This window comes from Physeter macrocephalus, chromosome 11 (genome assembly GCF_002837175.3).
Source record: "Physeter macrocephalus isolate SW-GA chromosome 11, ASM283717v5, whole genome shotgun sequence".
NCBI lineage: Eukaryota > Metazoa > Chordata > Mammalia > Artiodactyla > Physeteridae > Physeter > Physeter macrocephalus.
In genome coordinates, this window is record NC_041224.1 from 119809679 (window position 1) to 119830070 (window position 20392).

A 20392-nucleotide genomic window follows, 5' to 3' on the forward strand; every position below is an offset into this window, starting at 1 on the left:
GGGAGGGTTCTGCATCAGCCCCTTCCTCTAGGGTTGGGCGCCTCTGTCTGTCCCCTGAAGCTACGACTCCTTTTGCCCCCCGGAGCCCGGGCCTCAGGTTGCTGCGGATACTCAGTGTCCCCAAACAAGATCCTTCGCCTGCTCTCGGGAATGCGCTGAGCTGAGAGTGCCGAACATCCGCACTTGCCGGCGTAAAGAGGGCATGCTGGGCCCTGAGGGGCGCGGAGCAGGGGATCCACCTCAGACAAGACCGCGTGCTACCACAGGTGGAAATGGAGAGGCATCAGCAAACCTGTGCGGGAAATACGAGGCAACTGAGGGAGCTGGGGGCGAACGAGAGGGAGTTGTGTGTTAGGTCCTCCTATAGCCAGAGCTCCAAACAATACGAGTCTCTGGATCACTCCAGGCTGGTGCTGGTGCTAAAGCCGTCACAGAGCACATAGAAACACATCACGGCACTGGGTCTCGCCAGTCAGAAGGCGAACAGCCTTTTAGCAACTTCGCAGCCCTGCAGAGTCCGAGAAAAGACCACTGGGCACCCAACAGTTGGGCACAGAGTCTGCGCAGGGGTCGCTACTCAGTGTGTGTCAGCGAGGGGGAAGAGGGGTCGGGGGACTCTTGATCAAGATGCCCAGCACGTTCATTCCTTCGCACAAGCCTCAGGCAAAATCGTATACTCCCCTCAGATACCGCAGACTCAACTGAATTGCCCCAAGAAGGAGCTGCTGCTTTTAAAATCTGGGATCCACAAAGGACCTCCGAGTTGTAGAGCACCAGGGGGTGCCACACAACAGGTACTGCGGGTCAGACCGGGGTGAAATCGCTGTCAAGTCAAACTTCGAGATTTTAAACAATTGAAACAGCAACAACAACCAAAAAGGCAGATAAGTTCAAGTATTTCTAGTTGTGGGACTTTCCACAAGAACCTGATTGTAAAGAATTAAGGATGTTTGACTTCATAGTTCCTTTATCTTTCAAATCTTTCCTACCTGTAAATTTCAACTTAGAGGGCACCCCCGCCATAGAAACCTGAGGATCTGGAGATTACTGTTCGTTTCAAAAAGCACAGCTGATCATGAGTTTTTCCTGGGCTCTTGTCACTTACTGGCCCGGATCGGGGCCCAGTCAGCTTCCCTATGTGTAAACCAGAGCCTATCCCTCGGGACTGTGGGACAATCAGCCCGAAACCTGTGTGCACAAGAAAGAGCTAACGTATGACTGTCAAGTAGCAGTATCAGTATCCTCGACCAAAAGCAGTACAAACTCCCAAGTTCATTAAAAATGTTCCCCATCTTGCTTTTGATTTTGATTAGCATTCTCCATAACCGGTACTCAAAATGTGAATAACTTTGACTGCCAAAAAGAATACTGTACACTTTGGATTAGACTTAGCGTGAATGAAAGTGAAAATTCAGAAGGTAGGCTGAACTGCAGGGCCTCTGGCAGCTAGTCGGAAGACGTGGGAATCACATACATGTGCAGGCTCAGTGTTCACCTTCTTGGAACCAAGTCTTTCTCATATTTAAACAAAAGCCCTTTGTAGTGGTTCACTGGTGGGGGAAAACCGGAGAACCTCGGCCAGCACCAAGGGCCAGCGGACCGGCAACACGGTTGAGCCCTGCGGCGCGCTGGCTTCTGCAGACAGTGCCCCATGCGCTGGCAACTGGTCGACGTTGGCTGTGCGCTTGCTTTAGCCGCGTGTGGCTACGTTCCTGCTTGGAGTCTAGGCTAGGGTTTTACCCCGCGCTCCTGGATGAACTCCCTAGAGACTGTTGCGGGGCGTTAGTCACGAGGCCGGGGGAGAGGCCTCCACCTGGTGGAAACAAAGGCCTCCATCTCTGGCTTGGTCTCCCCTAATTCTCCTCGTCTCTCCGATGGGCCTACCTTCTCACACCTGGGCTCTGGCCACCTGGCGTAGGCTGGAGTGCGGTAGGACCCGCCGGTAACAGCCATCCTTTCCTGATATCCCCTCGAGGCTTACAGGACAGGCTATTCTAAGAAGGCTCACCATCACCACCATCAAAGACGGTGGCGCTCACTTCCCACGTAGAGTTTGAAGTTAAATTCTGAGATGTCCGTCTTTCCCCCAAAGAAGTGCTCTCAGCCCCCTCTCCCTTCGAGTCTCTCATACTCAGACCAAACGCTTTCATTTGCTTATTCAGCATTTTTAACAGCCTGACTTTGCTGTCTGTTTGCGCTGTCCCTGGGAAGGTGTCAAACACCTCTTTTCATTGTATTTAGTCACCCAGGTGCAGAGCAAGATTGAAAGAGACAGCGGAAGGACTTTCCCGGACTGTGCTGTCGCTCAACGGACCAAACCAATCATCATGCAGCTTGCCTTCGGGCCCTCCTCTTTGGGGGCGTGTCCCTAGTGAGTGATAGACGGAGCCGCCCGGCCCAGCTCAGCCCAGCCCACGTTGCTGCTTAGATTGAAATGCAGAACTCAAGCCTCTTTCATCGGGGCACAGACTTCCTTTTACTCCTTCCTTTTGCACTCTCGCCGCCTCCTCTCGGGGAGAAGCGAAGGCACCAGCGGCCCGGGGGAGCGACACACCGGGCCACTGAGGCCACGCTAAAAGTTTCTTTCTGGGAGTGCGGAACTGGGGCCCGGTTGGTGTACTGCTCGGAGCAATGGGTGAGTGGCGGCGGGGGACGCTGTCAGAACCGGGAAGGGAGGGAGGGAGCAGGCGAGGGAGGGAGGGAGGGCGCGCGAGGGCGCGCACCACTGAGCGCTCACACTCTCCTTATTGACTTTGCTCGTGTTCCTACAACTTGTAGGAACACGCTAAGGGTCAGCGACGCACAGCAGCTCAGTCTGAACGCGGGCTACTGGGTTGCTGCTGTTGATGCCATTTTCTGATTTCAAGAGTAGGGAGCGGTTGCATCAGCAAGCCCCGCGGTCCCAGTTGCGGACCAAATTTTGTTTCACATACACGCAGACACGGGGTGGGGGGGGGGACAAAAGCCAACCAGAAAAAAAGACTAGACTTTGTCTAATTGCGCAGGTCCCAAGGCGGGGAGCTGGGGATCAAGGGGGAGCGGTACAAGGACTTTAGCGCCGAGTAGGCGAGAAGGAGCCGCTTGCAGGCGTCGAGACCGATTTCCCCGCCTGCTTCGGAGACTTTTGAGCACTCGGAGAGGCCCTGCGTCTCACCACTACATTTGCTTGTAGCGGCCGCAGGCACTGCCGGAATGAGGGAGGAGGGTCTGACTCGACCGCGGTGATTTGCGGCCGTTCCTCAAGGCTCGGGGACCTTACGGTTTGGTGAACGCCCGGGTCCTTAGTCCGAGGCGGGTGTATCCGCCTTGTCCCATCACGCGCGCGGAGGCCGAGTGGCAAGCGCTTGTCCCAAACTGCGGATGCGCGTCCCCGCGCGCCATGTGTTCGTTTTGCAGAGCCAGCCTTCGGGGAGGTGAACCAGCTGGGAGGAGTATTCGTGAACGGGAGGCCGCTGCCCAACGCCATCCGGCTTCGCATAGTGGAGCTGGCCCAACTGGGCATCCGACCGTGTGACATCAGCCGCCAGCTACGGGTCTCGCACGGCTGCGTCAGCAAGATCCTGGCGCGCTACAATGAGACAGGCTCGATCTTGCCAGGGGCCATTGGGGGCAGCAAGCCTCGGGTCACCACCCCCACTGTGGTTAAGCACATCCGGACCTACAAGCAGAGGGACCCCGGCATCTTCGCCTGGGAGATACGGGACCGCCTACTGGCGGACGGCGTGTGTGACAAGTACAACGTGCCCTCGGTGAGCTCTATCAGCCGCATCCTGCGCAACAAGATCGGCAACTTGGCCCAACAGGGCCATTACGACTCATACAAGCAGCACCAGCCGGCGCCGCAGCCGGCGCTGCCCTATAACCACATCTACTCGTACCCCAGCCCCATCACGGCGGCCGCGGCTAAGGTGCCCACGCCGCCCGGCGTGCCCGCCATCCCCGGCTCAGTGGCCATGCCGCGCACCTGGCCCTCCTCCCACTCCGTCACCGACATCCTGGGCATTCGCTCCATCACCGACCAAGGTAAGGGCTCGGGGACCGGATGTGTGGATGTGCAGAGCTTCCCTCCGCACCCTCTCTGGGGTCTCTGTATCTGCGGCCTCCGGGGGGGGGCCCGCGTCTATCCCACCGCCTGAGGCTTCTTCCTTTGGGAACGTAAGGGGCCCTCCCAGGGGGTGTCCTGATCTCATTAACGTGAAATTCATGCCCTTAGTTTCCTTGCCACACGCAGTCTACTGCCTCATCTCAAACGACCAGACCCACAGCATCCCCCCATCCCCGACACATGGTTCGCATTTTCCACCCTCCCCCGCCTCGCGCGCCGCCGCAGCCTCAGACCGGCTCGCTCACTTGGAGAGCGCCGCCGGGGCCGGACTTGGGGCGCAGCCGGAGAGGCCCGAGCAGGCGTGGGGCTGCCGGCTGCAGACACTGCTGCGGGCAGCTTGTTTGGGGATCAGATGCGGCCGCGAGGAGTCGGGCACCCTGTGGAAACTGCAGTGTTCTTCTTGCATTCTGGCAATCAGACCAAATTTGCTCAGGCAGGAAGTTCAAATGTCACCTAATTGGTTTCATTCTTATGCTTCACTTCATTTTCCTCGGAAACGGAGGTCCTGAAGTTACTACTAGTAACTTGCGTGTTACAGCATTGCTCATTCTGGGACTAATTTTCTGCTTTATTTCTCTCTTTGTCCTCCCCCTCCTCCCCCCTCCTCCCCCCACCCCCGACACTTTTTACCTTAACAGATTTCACTACATATATGTCTTAGGAAGTGGCACCAACTACCGCTGTGATGAAGAGAAAATTCACGACGATTCCATGCTGTCCTCTTTTCTGTTCTTTCCCATTTTTCCCGCGCCTGCCGCTTCCCTTTAGGGTCCCCCAGTCCCCGGGAATGTGAGTGGACATCTAGTCCCTGCACGTTTTCAGTGGTGCCTTTCCTTTCTCACCCTTGACCTTGCGTGTGGTGAGTGTCTTTTCTGCTTGCTAAGAACGATTCCTCGAGCCCTTGTGCTTAGTCGGGCTTCCGCAGGAGACCCGAGGTTGTTTTCTTTTACTGCGTTGTTAAAACAGGACAAAACAAAACAAAAACAGCGTTGACTTCTTCCTCGGTAGGGAGAAAAGAAAGTAAAAAATGCCCTAGACGCAGAATTTAAATAATGCAGAGATAAAGAGCCTACCTTCCTAATTTCTCAGCCAGAAGTTTAAAAAGAGCAGAGGAAAAATTAAATAGGAAAAGGGGAAATAGTTCCTTTAATTGTTTCCTGCCTTTCTCGGTTGCCACCACATTGGCACAATTATCTTTTTAAATAATTAAAGCATAGCCCTGATTTCTCATCTTCTTGTTTTCTGACTGTGACTTTACAAGATCCTTCTAAGAGCCCGGTTTTGTCTTGTTCGGAGCTGGTTGGAGCTTTAGTTGAAGAGAGTTTGCCCTTGATTTATAGGATAAACTGACCTCACTGACACTTAAAGGAAGCCCCGGTTCATGGGAAAGTGTGAGATCAGCAGAAATGGGGGCGCGCAGGGGGATCTCAATTTCTTAAGATAACTTCAGGCTTGTGCCCACCGATTGCCTTTTGTCTGGGAAGGCAAGAAGAGACTGGCAGTTCTGGGCCAAAATACAGTTTCCTGGTGCAAATTGGAACACAATCTAATTCTTTGGAGAGGGGGAGGCATAGTGAAAAAAGACTGACAGAGTTGAAAAGAAAACTTTTCTTCCCTAGGGAGCCTACAATCAGACCAAATGTCAGTTGAAAAAGTATTAGATTATGGAGAGGAGCAACTCTTCATTCTACATGTTGTTGATTCTGGATGCCAACTTTAAACAACCTGTTTTCTGACAAATCTGTAAATATAAAATGATTAGTTCTACCAATGATCGTTTCTACAAAAGGAGTGCCCCTTTGAAGCACTGTATCAGATGGAAGTATTTAAAATCAAGTTGTAGTAGTTTTGTCAAACTTCATTCAGTCCTCCACCCATGGGTCCCAAAGACCAACTGCTCATAGTTTTCAAATATCTTTTTAAAATTCTACTTGCTCACTTAAAGATGCCGGTGATTCAATATGTACACCTCTAGGTATCGTGGTAATCAGTTTACGCCCGTATAATTTTCTTTGCATCTCTATTAAAAACATAAAGGATAGCTGATGGCTTTCTTTTCCAAAATACTTATACTTTAATTATCCTAACCTTTTGTTTCACTGAAAAAGAAAACCTATAACCTTATCTCTGACACTGGTGGCATTTACAGTGGTAACTGTAGTATTTATTTTTTAAGTCATATGCACATAACCTCATGTATTTAATGTGTAGAGATAGAACATCAAGGGTAGTCTCACACAAGGTAGGCACATACGGAAGGCAGAAACCTGTGCACCTATGTTTTGCATGTATATTGTGGGCATCCTTTAGTTATTTGTTTGCAAAGGTCTTTGCAGGTTTTTTGTTCCATCTGTTGACTTAAGTACTAGATCTCCACAGCACAGTGAGCGCTTTTCTGGATGTCTCTTGAGAGCCAGCATAGGCGCGGTTAGGCCTGGGAGACCCTCTCTCCCTTTTCAGTTGGCACCAGTCTCAGATTTTTGTCGAACCCCAGTCGACCCTGGGTCAGGATTGGGACCGTGGCTTAGGAATGGGGAGAACGGCGCATCCAGTTTCACGGGTTCTTTCCCCGATTTGGGAAAACTGGGGGAAAATTCTCAGATTCCTTCCACTCGTTTCCCCGGGGGAGCGAGGACGCGAGGAGGTAATCAAAGGCCGGATGAAAAAGAAAAACGTATCTTCCCGAGGGCTTGGGGGAGAGGGCGGGGAGAGGCCTACTTCGAGGCGAGTCACCTTGGCCGGGCCCTGGGCTCCCGGCCGGAGAGGCCGTTCCCGCACCCCTGGGAGGCGGAGGGCAGGGGGCCGGCAGAGGTCGCAGCCCTCGCGCTCGCGGGTCGCGGGTTCGCAGCCGGTCTCAGGAGGGGGCACGCGGTTGGCCCTCCAGCCTGACGCCCTCTCCTCCTCCCCAGGAGTGAGCGACAGCTCCCCCTACCACAGCCCCAAGGTGGAGGAGTGGAGCAGCCTGGGCCGCAGCAACTTCCCCGCCGCCGCCCCGCACGCGGTGAACGGGCTGGAGAAGGGGGCCTTGGAGCAGGAAGCCAAGTACGCTCAGGTGAGGAGGCGAGGGCCCCGCCGGGTGGGCCGCGGGGGTTCGGGCGACGGAGGCCCCGGGCCCCTCTCGGAGCCTCGACCGAGGAGAGGCCCAGGTCCACTCCCCGTGGCGGCCACGAGCCCCAGGCCAGGGCGATGGGAGCGGGACGGAGGCCCGGACCCGCGAGGGCGTAGTGAGGCCTCGACCCCCGCGGCCCTGGAAGCGCCTCCGGGCCTGCTCGGCCGCTGGAGGCGCGGGGAGGTCGCGCCTGAAGCCCTTTCCGCGGCTCGCGTCGGGGTACACTTACCCGGGAAGGCGCCTCCGAGGGGCCGGGAGAGCGGCCGTGGGTTCCCAGCTGCGCGCGGGACGAGCGGTCTGCATGCCCGAGGGCGCGCCGCTGCGGCTCCTCCAGCGCGGACGGTCCGCGGCTCCCAGAGAACGGGCGCGCGTGGCTCGTCCTGCGACGGCGAGGAGAGGGCAAGCAGATAAACTGCGTAAAGTTACCATTTCCCGATTAAAGGTCACGTCGTAATCTCCCCAGGGAGGTTAGTGAGAAAACCTCAAATTATACGGGCTGGCTGTGGACCGTTTAATTTTTCTTTCCCTCTCTCCCTCCCCCAATTCTCCAAAAGAAAAATTAAAACACCCGTGTTTTGTTTCGTTTTGTTTTTTCCTTTGAGAAAAACTAAGCAACCACAACAATAAAAGCCCAAGAGTTTTGAGTCTAAATTCATCACCACGGTGGAGTCAGGAGTTCAAAGCTCTCAAAAAAGCAACACCAACAACAAAAACAAACCTGGACCTTAAAGCAGCGTAAGGTTTCTTTGAGCAGACCTGTGTAGGTTTGCAAATTGATTCATACCAAACTCCAATCCAAAGCCTCAAAATACCCAGTTTTCATTTTATTATTTTGAAATCTTAAAACTTTTAATGTTTTCTTATCTGTTAAAATAAACTTTTAAAGTGCAATGGAACTTGCAACGTTTATTCAATTGGGAAAAAAAAATCCTAGTCTTTATTTTCCCTAACAAACCCCATTTTCAGTTCCTCTTCCCTCCCTTATTTTGTTAAAACAGAATCCCATATATATTAGTAGCTCTCCCATGACAAATATCACAGAAAATAGCAAGGAAGGAGGGTCCCTTTCCTGAATCTCCTTCTACTGTAAAGAATGCCAAAGAGAAATTGTTAAGAAAGTTTGTCACTACCTTCCACAGAAGAGCAGGTAATTCGTAAAGAAGAGGCATTATGTACAATGGCACCATTGCCACTTACTCAAGTTATCAACCTTTTTAGAGCCTCCATTTTTTTCATCTATAAAACAGGGAAATAATAGGGCCAACCTCAAGAGAGGTGAAATTTCAATGAGATAATGCAACCACAGGGCACATAGTAGGCATTCATTAAATATTACCATGATAGAAATGGCGTTAGAGATTGACTCAAAAAACAAGAAATTTTTTCTTTTGTCAGAATATACTTCGGTCAGCCAGCTCATAGTCAAAAAGTGTCAAGGTATTTTGTTACAAACAATAGAGCATCTATAAAGCACCTAGCATACAGAGTAGTAAGCATTTAATTGGTGCTCGGTAATGTTTATTAGGTCATCATTTCCTGGAATAACACTGTGAAGTACAGAGTTGAAAATAAAGGTCTCTAATTCCCACATGTAGTTGATGAACCCAGTTTATATATAAAGCAGCGTCATAATCCAAAAATCTTTATGGTTACTTTTATTTTTACTCCCTTGAATTATAGACCTAGTGTATTATCTTGTTTAGAAATGGTTAGTTAATACATACGCTTCAAAATGAAACTAATCACTTTAAAATAAAAATAGAACACTGCGTCAAGTAATCTATCCTGTATATTCTGAACATTAAAAATCCATTACATTTTATGCAGTGAATATCAAGTCACTTAATTATCAGATTTATAAGAGTAAGTAACTTAAATAAGTGGCCAAATAAGTATTGTTCTAAATGCTTGAGGACAAGTTAAAATCTTTTTGCAGAAGAAAAAGACATTTGTATCAAACTTTTGTTTGGAAAGTTCTTAATGGCAATATGCTAATCTTCTGCATTGCCATGTAGCAAGAGAATACAAATGATATAAAATATCAAAACTTGAAAAATTTCTGTGCATAATTAAATCAGTAGCTACTCTATTATAATTATCAAAATAGTGCTTAATGCTGAAGGTGTGCTAAGTAGACACATACACTTAGACTGTGTCATTTTGTGAGCAGTTTTGGAATTTAGATGTTGATTTCCTTGGGGGTAAAATTATACATTAAAACTTGCTCATAAACAAACATGCAAATGTAAGGTGTGTTGTGTGTGTGTATTCCATACATATATGCATTTCCCCTACAAATATTCAAAGGGTAGTTTTATTTTTTTAAAGTTATTTTTCAAAATGTTATCAGCATATGTACATTTCCACAACCCTAGTGTAAACTTAGGTTAAACTTTCCTCTATTTGTATTATAAACAAAAATTGAAAGTCTTTGGCAAAAGAAAATTCTCAAAAATTTTGCACATAATACTTTTAGTGCATTTATGGTTGTTATTAAATAGTGTAGTATTATATAATCTCAGTTTCATTTTAGTATATAAAGGAGGAAATCAAGGGTTCAGGATTATAGGATTTAGAGCATAATCCTTTGTCAGAATATACCTGTAAAATTACCAAAGGGGCTGACTTGACAACTGATCATAGGTTCTATTGATTACTGTAATCTAGAGTTTCTGTTTTCAGCTTAAACTGCAAAGATGCCCGATCGCTAGTAATTAGAACCTTATGCACACATCTATCTTGTTTTTAAAACATTAGTTTAGAATATTCAAACTGTACACTTTAATATTACACTGTAATTGATATTTTATAGTGCCATTCAGAAGTCCTTATTGTCTATCTTTGAGGATAGAAGAAAAAGGATATTTATTTTGGCTTTTTTCACCCACATTTAATATTGGGCTAGAACTCTTTAATCTCATCTAACTCTGAATGACAGTAATGTTCTCTGGTTCCTAACCCCTGGTCCTTTTCTGTGGAAAGTGTAAAACCTCTCTTGAATGCAACTGCATGGCAAAAAAACAAAAACAAAAACATACAGAGAAACATGAGGTTGGAATAGACCTACCCTTATACATGGTACTTAGTGAATTAATGCCTCATTCTAACAGTTTATAAACAGTTGTATAGTTCTTGAAATTTTCTTTGTGTAATTGGGCATGCTTTCTCAGAAAAAAATGAATATCTGGTACTCTAATTAAAGTAACCTGAATGGTAGATTTATAATCTTTGAGTATCTTCATTTTGGGGTAGTATACATCAACTCAGACAGCAAGTTAAATATAAAATTAGCTACAAATTGAGATCTCAGGAATGGAGAATAGTCTATAAATACTTGAATTTATGAAAAAGTTCAGAGTTAAATGAGATGCGAAAGGAGTTTAATTTGGATACATAAATTAATCTGAAATTCTTATGAAACATTCATTTGTATATTGTATTTGAAATAAAGATAGTATTTCAGCATTCTGAATATAATTTTCTAGTGCATTATTTAACAGACTGGCTGTCCTTGCAGACACACTGTTCTTGTGAAAATATAAATGAAGTTGCCATGGATTTTTCTTCATATCAAACAAAGTTAACTTTGTGTTAAATAATTTATAATTTTGTAGAGAATGCAATTTTAGGCAAATGCCAATAGTCTTTGAAATTCATGTTATTTATTATGAAAAATATTCTTTGACCTGATTAACTTTTAACTATGTTTTAAAACAAAATTAATGATTATGTATCGCTAAAATGTGTCATATAAAATACAAAAAAAGCGTTTTAAATTTTTTTCAAGGCTACATTAATTTTAATAACATTTTGGAAAAATAAAGTTTAGAAAAACATTTTAAATAGCAGCTTTCCATTATCTAGAGACATTTAGATCTGCAATTATCCATAATTAAGATCCTTTTGGATGAATGTTGAAACCATATTTACAACAGTCATTTCATTTTGTCAGATTTATTTTACTAGGTTATTGCATAACGAATTAAGAAGGGTAGAACAGCAGTCAGAAAAATGATTTTACCAAAAAAGAGAGAGAATCTTGTTTATTTTCAGATCTGAAGCTTTTTGTTGCTTATGATATCGAGGTTGAAATTCTAGGTGAAGCACATCTCTATTTGTGGCTGAACCTACTTTATTATAAGGCCAAGGTAAACTGATTTTGTCATAAGGGAAGAACCAGGTAGAACTGATGAGTGGATGAAAGACTGGGGATAGAAGACTTGGCACTGCTATTTGCATTTTCTTCAGGAGAAAAAATGTTGAGTAGACAACTACCAGCATCTGAAGAATAGTCTATAACAGCTAATTGCCAGACAGTTGTCATACCAGTTTTTCACAGTCACAAGTGTTTGGATACTAATGCATTTCCATTTTCTCTGGGGGTGGGGTGGGGAATAAATGGAATGACCATAAATCAAATAATGAAATAGCTACGTTACAACTTTTATTTACCTTTTCAACAGCTTTACTCATTTTGCTTACTTAAAGTGTAATGCTTGTTCTGTGATAAAGGGTGCACAGTTTTTTTTTTTCTTGTTGTTGTTTTTTAAAAGCAAGAGCAACACATCTTTTGCTTTCAAAAGGCTGCACTAACTTAAGTATACAAATGATTATGAAACGCCTATAATGTGTCCCATTTTGTGGGAATATGAGATGATTAAAGACAAGTCCCTGTCCTCAAATTGTTTACTGTCTAGCTCTCTGCCACTATAGCTTCTCGACATATTCACTTAGGAATATTTTTGAAAACTGGCAAATCTGTATTTCTAACATTTTAGAACAAATGCAATGAAAACTCATACTTTCATTCTCTCTTGTGATGACCTTAACTAGACTACATTGCATCTTATGTATTTTTTCTGGACTCTTTCGTTTAATGTCAGTGGGATAAAAATCCATCTTTTTCTAGAAACATTCAACAGAGCAAGGAACTTACTTTTTCCAGGGTATACAATTTGGTCTATTTTATTTTGTATTAGTAAATCTCGTTCTCAACATTAGGTAGAAGATAGTTTGCCTTAGGGAGGACCCTTGTACAGTTCTTTAGAGGAAAGGATTCTCAGGGCTTTCATGGAAGATCCACATGAAAAAGGGGTTGATGGATTGAGGTTTTATTTATGGAATCTTTAGGTAAAGTCATTTTCAAAAATGAGATTTCCATTACATGCCCATTGCTGGGGTTTCATTTGGAAAATTTGTCTACTCTTCCCTGGAGATTCCATATGTTGGTCGATTTATAAATCATATTTACAATCCAATTAAATAGAGTAATTTAGCATGTTTGCTCCCACTATATTTATGGTCTACATTTGGTAGTCTCTACTCAGCCTAACTAGCTTTTCAGATTAATTACATGCCCTTCACTGAAAACATTAAACAGATTTGGGAAGTTTAAGTCATGTACTCTTTTATTGGAAAGAATAAACAAACATCAATGCTACCTGTAGTTGTTTTCCTTTGTGGTGGAAAATTTTACTCTTTCAGTGATTGCATCATAAATAACAATTACTTTACCTGTAGAGATTTATACCTTTTACTAATGTCATGTTTCAGAATTAATAGTGAGAAAATTGATGTGTTTATTGAGTTACTAGAATGAATGAATAGTGAAGGTGGCAGGTACGTTTTAGCTAAAGCATGGTTCTCTTATCTTGCTCATGCCATTTTTTAAAATTTCTAAATCTGAACTTTAAAAGTAAAAACGGAAATTAAGACAAAACTTTTCTACCCCAAATCTAGGTCATAATTTAACCTGAGGGAAAGCTAAGAGCTATTTTTAAACTGTTTAAGTTTAAAGATTTCTTTTTTTTTTCTTTTAAGCAAACACTTTATTAGCCTCCCCTTGCCTTTTTCTACAAGACGAGGATGTCAAACCTCTCTGAGCTTCCCTTCCCAACTTTCCTTTCCGCAGTACAGAGGAGCCCACGTCACTAAAATGACTCTAAATATATTGCAGATTTTAGAGGACTTTGAAATATTTCAAACTAACAGGACTAATAGCATAAAAAACAAGTTTGCCTTAATAGAAAATGGACAAATCTGGAAAGAACTCTTAGTGTTTTTTACACCTGACAAACAAATGTAGTTACGGAGTAAGTAAGGCACCTGAAGGTAACAGGGGCCTAAATCCAACATTTTCCCTCCCCCCAAAATCCTAGGAGCAGTATCTAAAATGAGAGTCCAGTCCAGCCTGGCTTTTCAGGGAGAACATCTCTGGGCAAAAAGAAGTGGACCCATGTAAGGGATTGTGGACATTACATCAGAATGGCTGAAGAGCCCCAAATAAGGGGGTCACATCAGGGAGCAGTGGTTCCAAGGGCAGGGGTGTAAGGAAGGGAAAGGGACTACAGCAAAGCAAGTATTTCAGAGAGACATGTAATGTTGAATGATAGAAAAAATATAAAGAAAACAGAATGAGTAGGAAAAACTTAGCTGTGATGAAAAATAGAACTCACCAATACATTTTTTTTTCTGCTAATGTATTACTAAACAATATGCTGTTTCTGTATTATACTAAATAATCTAACCTATGTACTTGGAAAATGTTGAGCAAAGGTTTTCATTATTTTAAAAGTAATTTCAACCTTAACATTCTTATTTTATGATTCTTGGTGCACACTGGCACAAATAGTATAAAATATTAATTAATGCTAGAATGGAAGAGGCCAAATATAGATGCAAACACCTTTCCATAACTGAATTGGAACAATCCCTTTCCAAACTAATTTCTCTTAGGTTATTGGGAAAATTCTAGATAATAGTGATCAGAAATAAAATCTCTATGCAATGCTAAATTTCTTCTGCAATTGGACAGTTGTCTATCTTCATACTCATCTGTTGAGAGCCTTAAAGTGTATCTTTTCTGAGCCATTTTCTAATGAGCCATTTTCAGAAAGCAGGAAAAAGAGTTTCTTTTAGAAGTTAAGAAACAGAATTAGGATCTAAGAATGAGAATCAGGTTCTAGAAGAGGAAAGAATCTTTTACCAAAAAAGGTGCTCTAGTTTGAAATTAAATTGTATCTATCTTTTAATTGTCTGGGAGAGTAGCATGATTTGGTACAGAGGATCCTGCAGCAGACAGGGATGATAATTTCTTTTAACACATGGCCATGGACTTGCTGATTGGCCTATGGTAAATGGCTAAACTCCTTAATCTATATTCTTTTGTATAAAAAGAGGATACTATTTCATTTATATTCAACAGTGATGTGCAATGGCTTCTTTGTTAAGAAACAAAGCATCATCCTTTGTAACACATTTTAATTTCAATTGAACATTGCTTTGTACTCATTATAAATTATCTTGTAATTATTATAAACTCAATAGGTTAAAATGAGATATAATTTGTCAGTTCCAATTATTCGATAAAATATGTTGGATATTTCTTAGTGCTTGGGACATAGGACAGATTCAGGAAACCTCAGTTTCCTTTCCTCTTCCCCATTTTTCAAAGAACAAGCACTCTGACAAAAAGAACATGAGGTGTGTCTTCTTATAGAACTACGCAAAGTTAACTCCTCTACTTTTATTCATATTTTGTCAGAAATCCACAAGTAGTGTTAAATCACATTCATGTATATATTCTACTCCATGCATTACTCTAAATTGAGAAAATCATTTTTGAGACCCCACTGTTGCATTCTCATAGATGTGGAAGTGAAAATAATAACCAAATGAATTAAATTAGAACACAATTTCTGTGTTGCAGTTGAATTGGAAAAAGTATCCAACATATGTCTGCTTTTCTTACCTCTAAGGCTTAAATTGGTTTTATGAATAATATTTCTATTATTTACATTATAGTTTCGTTAGGAAATATGGTGATATGTTTATTTATTCACATCACTACCGGGAAACAGGATTTTCTTTATTTCTAAACAATGTAGAAATGTTTTTTAAAATTTAATTAATTAATTAATTTTTGGCTGCAATGGGCCTTTGCTGCTGTGCGGGCTTTCTCTGGTTGCGGCGAGCGGGGTCTACTCTTCCTTGTGGTGCGCAGGCTTCTCCTTGCGGTGGCTTCTTTTGCTGCAGAGCATGGGCTCTAGGCACACGGGCTTCAGTAGTTGTGGCACGCGGGCTCAGTAGTTGTGGCTCGTGGGCTCTAGAGCGCAGGCTCATAAAATATGTTGGATATTTCTTAGTGCTTGGGACATAGGACAGATTCAGGAAACCTCAGTTTCCTTTCCTCTTCCCCATTTTTCAAAGAACAAGCACTCTGACAAAAAGAACATGAGGTGTGTCTTCTTATAGAACTACGCAAAGTTAACTCCTCTACTTTTATTCATATTTTGTCAGAAATCCACAAGTAGTGTTAAATCACATTCATGTATATATTCTACTCCATGCATTACTCTAAATTGAGAAAATCATTTTTGAGACCCCACTGTTGCATTCTCATAGATGTGGAAGTGAAAATAATAACCAAATGAATTAAATTAGAACACAATTTCTGTGTTGCAGTTGAATTGGAAAAAGTATCCAACATATGTCTGCTTTTCTTACCTCTAAGGCTTAAATTGGTTTTATGAATAATATTTCTATTATTTACATTATAGTTTCGTTAGGAAATATGGTGATATGTTTATTTATTCACATCACTACCGGGAAACAGGATTTTCTTTATTTCTAAACAATGTAGAAATGTTTTTTAAAATTTAATTAATTAATTAATTTTTGGCTGCAATGGGCCTTTGCTGCTGTGCGGGCTTTCTCTGGTTGCGGCGAGCGGGGTCTACTCTTCCTTGTGGTGCGCAGGCTTCTCCTTGCGGTGGCTTCTTTTGCTGCAGAGCATGGGCTCTAGGCACACGGGCTTCAGTAGTTGTGGCACGCGGGCTCAGTAGTTGTGGCTCGTGGGCTCTAGAGCGCAGGCTCAGTAGTTGTGGCACACGGGCTTAGTTGCTCCGCCGGGTGTGGGATCTTCCTGGACCAGGGCTCAAACCTGTGTCCCCTGCATTGGCAGGCGGATTCTTAACCACTGCGCCACCAGGGAAGCCCCAACAATGTAGAAATTCAGGGGGAAAAATGAAGTTAGTTGAAGAAGGATGCCAAGTATTCATGCCAGAATGAGGATTAGAAATCAGGGTGTTTTTGGTGTTGTTAATAGTAACGATACCAACAATAATTTATTGGTTGCCAAGAGAACACTGGCTTCTAGGCAGACTTGCCTGCCAGCGTTGCTGCATTTTGTTTGCAAACTAACATTTTACATTTAAATTCATTTCAAGAGATTTATCCATGGGGCTTCTAAAAATTCAGATCACAGGGCCCTAAAACTTAGCAAGCAAATTTTCCAGTTTCAAAACCATGCATATGCGATTCTTTTATATTCTGACAGTTTCCTTTTTGATAAAATAGCTCTGGAAAATATACCCCCAATTGTCATTTAAAAACCCTTATAGACAAACTGCCTGATTTTGCATGTCCTTCGTCCAACAAGCATTTTCAACATGGTGTTTTAAAATATGGCCCACGTTTTATTTAACAAAGGTCATGCTCATTTTGAGTTTCTAAAGTGACAGCCCATACTCTGCCCTTCTTTACTGGAAATGAAAGCTATACCAACCAGGCCCTTCACAAATGCCTCAACAAAAGAGTCAAACAAAACTGAAGTATGGGGAGGGTTGACAAAGGCAGATAGCTGAATGGATTCTAAGAGTACTTAATCACAATTAATTCTTTTCTCACCCTGCATTTCCTTCCTATAATTCCAAGTAGCAAAAGCAAATACTGTGAATTTTCTGGTTGTAGCCGCCTCAAAATCTTTGTGGAAAGAATATGTTTAAGTAGCAAGACTGTGAGTGCATTTAGAATATAAAAAGAGTCAAGTCTAAACAACAACAACAACAAAAAATCAGAAAGTAGGGTCAGAATATTGTTAAGTTACTACTCAGAACTGACATTCTGCTTCTTTCTAAGAACTCGTGAAATGTCAACCGCTCTAATGTGATTATTTTCACCTCTTCTCTTTTCCTACTCCTCTTAGGCACCAAATGGTCTCCCAGCTGTAAGCAGTTTTGTGTCAGCATCCAGCATGGCTCCTTATCCTACCCCAGCCCAAGTGTCGCCTTACATGACCTACAGCGCTGCTCCTTCTGGTTATGTTGCTGGACACGGGTGGCAACATGCCAGTGGCACCCCACTTTCCCCCCACAACTGTGACATTCCCGCGTCGCTGGCGTTCAAGGGAATGCAGGCAGCCCGAGAAGGTAGCCACTCTGTCACGGCTTCCGCACTCTGATGGGAGATTCCGTCTGCCGCAGCTTCACCCGAGCCCCCCCACCTCTCGGCACACCCTCCCCTTCTTCCCTGGTCTCGGATCCCACCCCTCTGCCCTCCAACCCTCCTGCCTCGAAAGCTGGCTTTACGGACTCACATCCTCTGTGCTGATGACACTTAAATATCTCTTACCATAACTTCTCTCTCACAGAACACCTGACATGACTGTAGGAGTTAAAAACAAAAGCAATGTTAAGGACTGAATGAGACGTTTGTGTTGGCCACACACTGTTTTAACGTAGTGAAGAAACCTGCACCCCTCAAAGGGCTTAAGGAACTTTTAAAACTAGTCTTTGGTAAAACCACATGTGTATATTTATTCTAAATCAACCTGAACTTCTGAAACGTGCAATTGTTGAGATTTTGCAAAATCAATAAAAGAAAATAGGTATAGAAAAAGTTATGCTACACCCTCTAATCAAATAAGGTAACAAAATAATCCTTAATTCATCATTAGGAAACCAATCAATAATTGACTTGAGTGATCCGTTGTTTATTTTTAACAGATGGCATATTTTGTTGGAAAATATATGTATAACTTAAGCAATATCTGAATTTAGCTCCTCCTGGTGTTTTGACTTGGTTCCAAATACAATAATGTTTATACTTTCTATTAGTTTGTAAATATGGACTCTGGTGCATTTGTGTTTTCATTCCATGGGATAGGCCCCTCCCCTGCCCCCACCCCTCTCTATTTTTTTCCTTTCTTTTTGCAAAGGTGACTTTCCGGCAATGTCTTTGTCTCTGTTTGGTGGTGGGCTGCTCAGGCTCCTGGACCTGGACTTGCCCCAGATTTTGTGTGTGCAGTGAAGGCTTCGACATCTCATGAAGGACATTTTCTTTCTACAACAGAGGACTCAAAACACAGATAAAACAAGCCAGTCTCCCATTTTGTATCCCAATCAAACAACACACATGCCAAGCATATAAAGACAAGAGGGTGGAAAATATCTGAACAAGGCTCTAAAGGAAGTCACTTAGAAACTTAAGTTTAATGTGAAATGCTTTGCAAAGACACTTAAAATGAACTTTATGTTAAGAAAACCACTGTGAAACTAAATTGTACTGTTATTGTTGGCTTACCTGTGTGTTCAGCAATCTCAGCCCAAAATCATGTTGTAATTTAAAGACAATGGAAAATTCTGCTCTAATGAATGTAAAAATGGCTTGCTGTGAAGTTTACATTGTTGTACAGAAGCATGTTTCACGTGTAGGTAAACTGGTGGTGGTATTAGAAATACAAATGCTATTTAATTTTTAAAAATTCCCTTTATTCATTTCTGGAGTTACAGGACACAGTTTAACTGATGGATCTTTCTAAACCAATTTGTTTTTCACTTTAGTGTTAATCATAGAGCTGAGGGGTATGTGTGTGTGTGTGTGTGTGTGTGTGTGTGTGTGTGTGTGTGTGCATGTGATTATGTGTTGTATTTTAAAACAGTTGATTTCTTGGGCAAAATTCTACAGTTGTAATTGCTTCTGTTTAGAAAGTTCTTCCTGCTTGGCAATATAGGCTTGAAAATACGTTTTTAAAACATTGGTACAATTCATCTATTGGAAAATTAATATATTGCGGGTTTTTTGGTATTAATTCTGTGCAATAACTAACAGGGCACATCACTAGATATGGATGTTAAAGATGCGTTCGTTAGGTGATTTTGATTTCTTCCTGTCTGTGCTGTGCACAGCCCACATGGCAATCCAGTTCTGTCACATCGGTTTCATGGCCTCAGCTAAAACTCAGACGGCTAGATTAGCTAGGTTTTCAAATCACCAGGATATAAACAGTAAGCAGATTTCTGACACACAAGCTGTGTTCGAGGAACTGCTTTTTTCAAGCAGCAGATATCTCATAGAGAGCTGTGAACTGCATTTACTTCTAAAGCAACCGAAATTCAGCGCTGCAAACAGAAGATTCTAACTTCAGGAGAATACGCAGAAGGGGCACATGAACTCTCAGGGCCGTAGTCTTCCTTTGATCTTGTAAAACTCCTATTGGCATCTGGAGTTCCCAGTCTGGTGAGAAAATAGACTATAAACCGAATGGAACAAAACACCAGTCCAACATTTTGGTGGAGACTTTAAAACCACACTGTACAGGGACTCTCCTGCCATGCAGAAAAACTGACATAAGGTACAGAATTATTCCTTATCAGATGTTTTTAGGCGGCTATTAGGAGTCTTTAAAAAATATCAATTGTTTGTATGGAAACATAACTGTTATTTTCTTTATCTAAATTAAGAAATCTCTTGTTATTATGCTATTTATATATTTTTTCCAGTTCTTGTATCTTTAAAAATCTAATATTAATAGTATCAAAGTTTTCCTTTTCTTTTTTTCCCTACGTTTTTTCTTAGCAACAGTGAATTCACATGGAGTAAATTTAAAAAGAGAAAGCCCAAATACAATTGGCTATTTAAAGCACATTATGATTTAAAGCTACTTTTAAAAATGCGAGAAGGAAAGTGGGATGGGATATGGGGTTGTTTGATTTTTAAAACATTATTATTATTGGTTACTGTTGACATATTTCCTCTGATTCTTAGGCGGTAAAAGTGTTGTTTTTAACCTGGCAAATGCACTCTTCAGAGATCCTTTTCCATCCCATCCACATGGAGAGGTTAAAGGTTCAATTTCATGGCCTCTATGCAGGCAGTGCTCTCTTTCACAGAAGGCAAGAGTATTACCTGAAGGATAGAATGCAGTTGGACAACAGACACATTCTTATTTCTCTTGTTTTGTCCTACTTCTAACGACCCTCATTAAATACTGGGCTGAAATATAAGTTAAAAAACACGTTGGGAAGGATGTACAACCGAAGGCTGTGTATGTATATACAGTATGTCAAAAAGCCTTTATTTTTATACTTTAAATGCTCTAAATTAATAAAAAGTAATAA

General features: G+C 42.8%; 1 protein-coding gene across 2 annotated transcripts; it reads left to right on the forward strand.

Annotated features, from left to right (window-relative positions):
• The first annotated feature begins 2432 nt into the window (after positions 1 to 2432).
• On the forward strand, positions 2433 to 20273 carry PAX9 (paired box 9). 2 transcript variants are annotated; one of them, XM_007105727.4, is made up of 4 exons: positions 2433 to 2635; positions 3397 to 4023; positions 7015 to 7157; positions 18211 to 20273. In XM_007105727.4, the coding sequence occupies exons 1-4, from the start codon at positions 2632 to 2634 to the stop codon at positions 18319 to 18321; spliced, it is 885 nt and encodes a 294-aa protein (XP_007105789.1). In that variant the 5' UTR covers positions 2433 to 2631; the 3' UTR covers positions 18322 to 20273. The 2 variants fall into 2 exon arrangements, with proteins under 2 accessions (XP_007105789.1, XP_007105788.1); XM_007105726.4 differs by having other exon boundaries at positions 17200 to 18302.
• Positions 20274 to 20392: the final 119 nt, after the last annotated feature.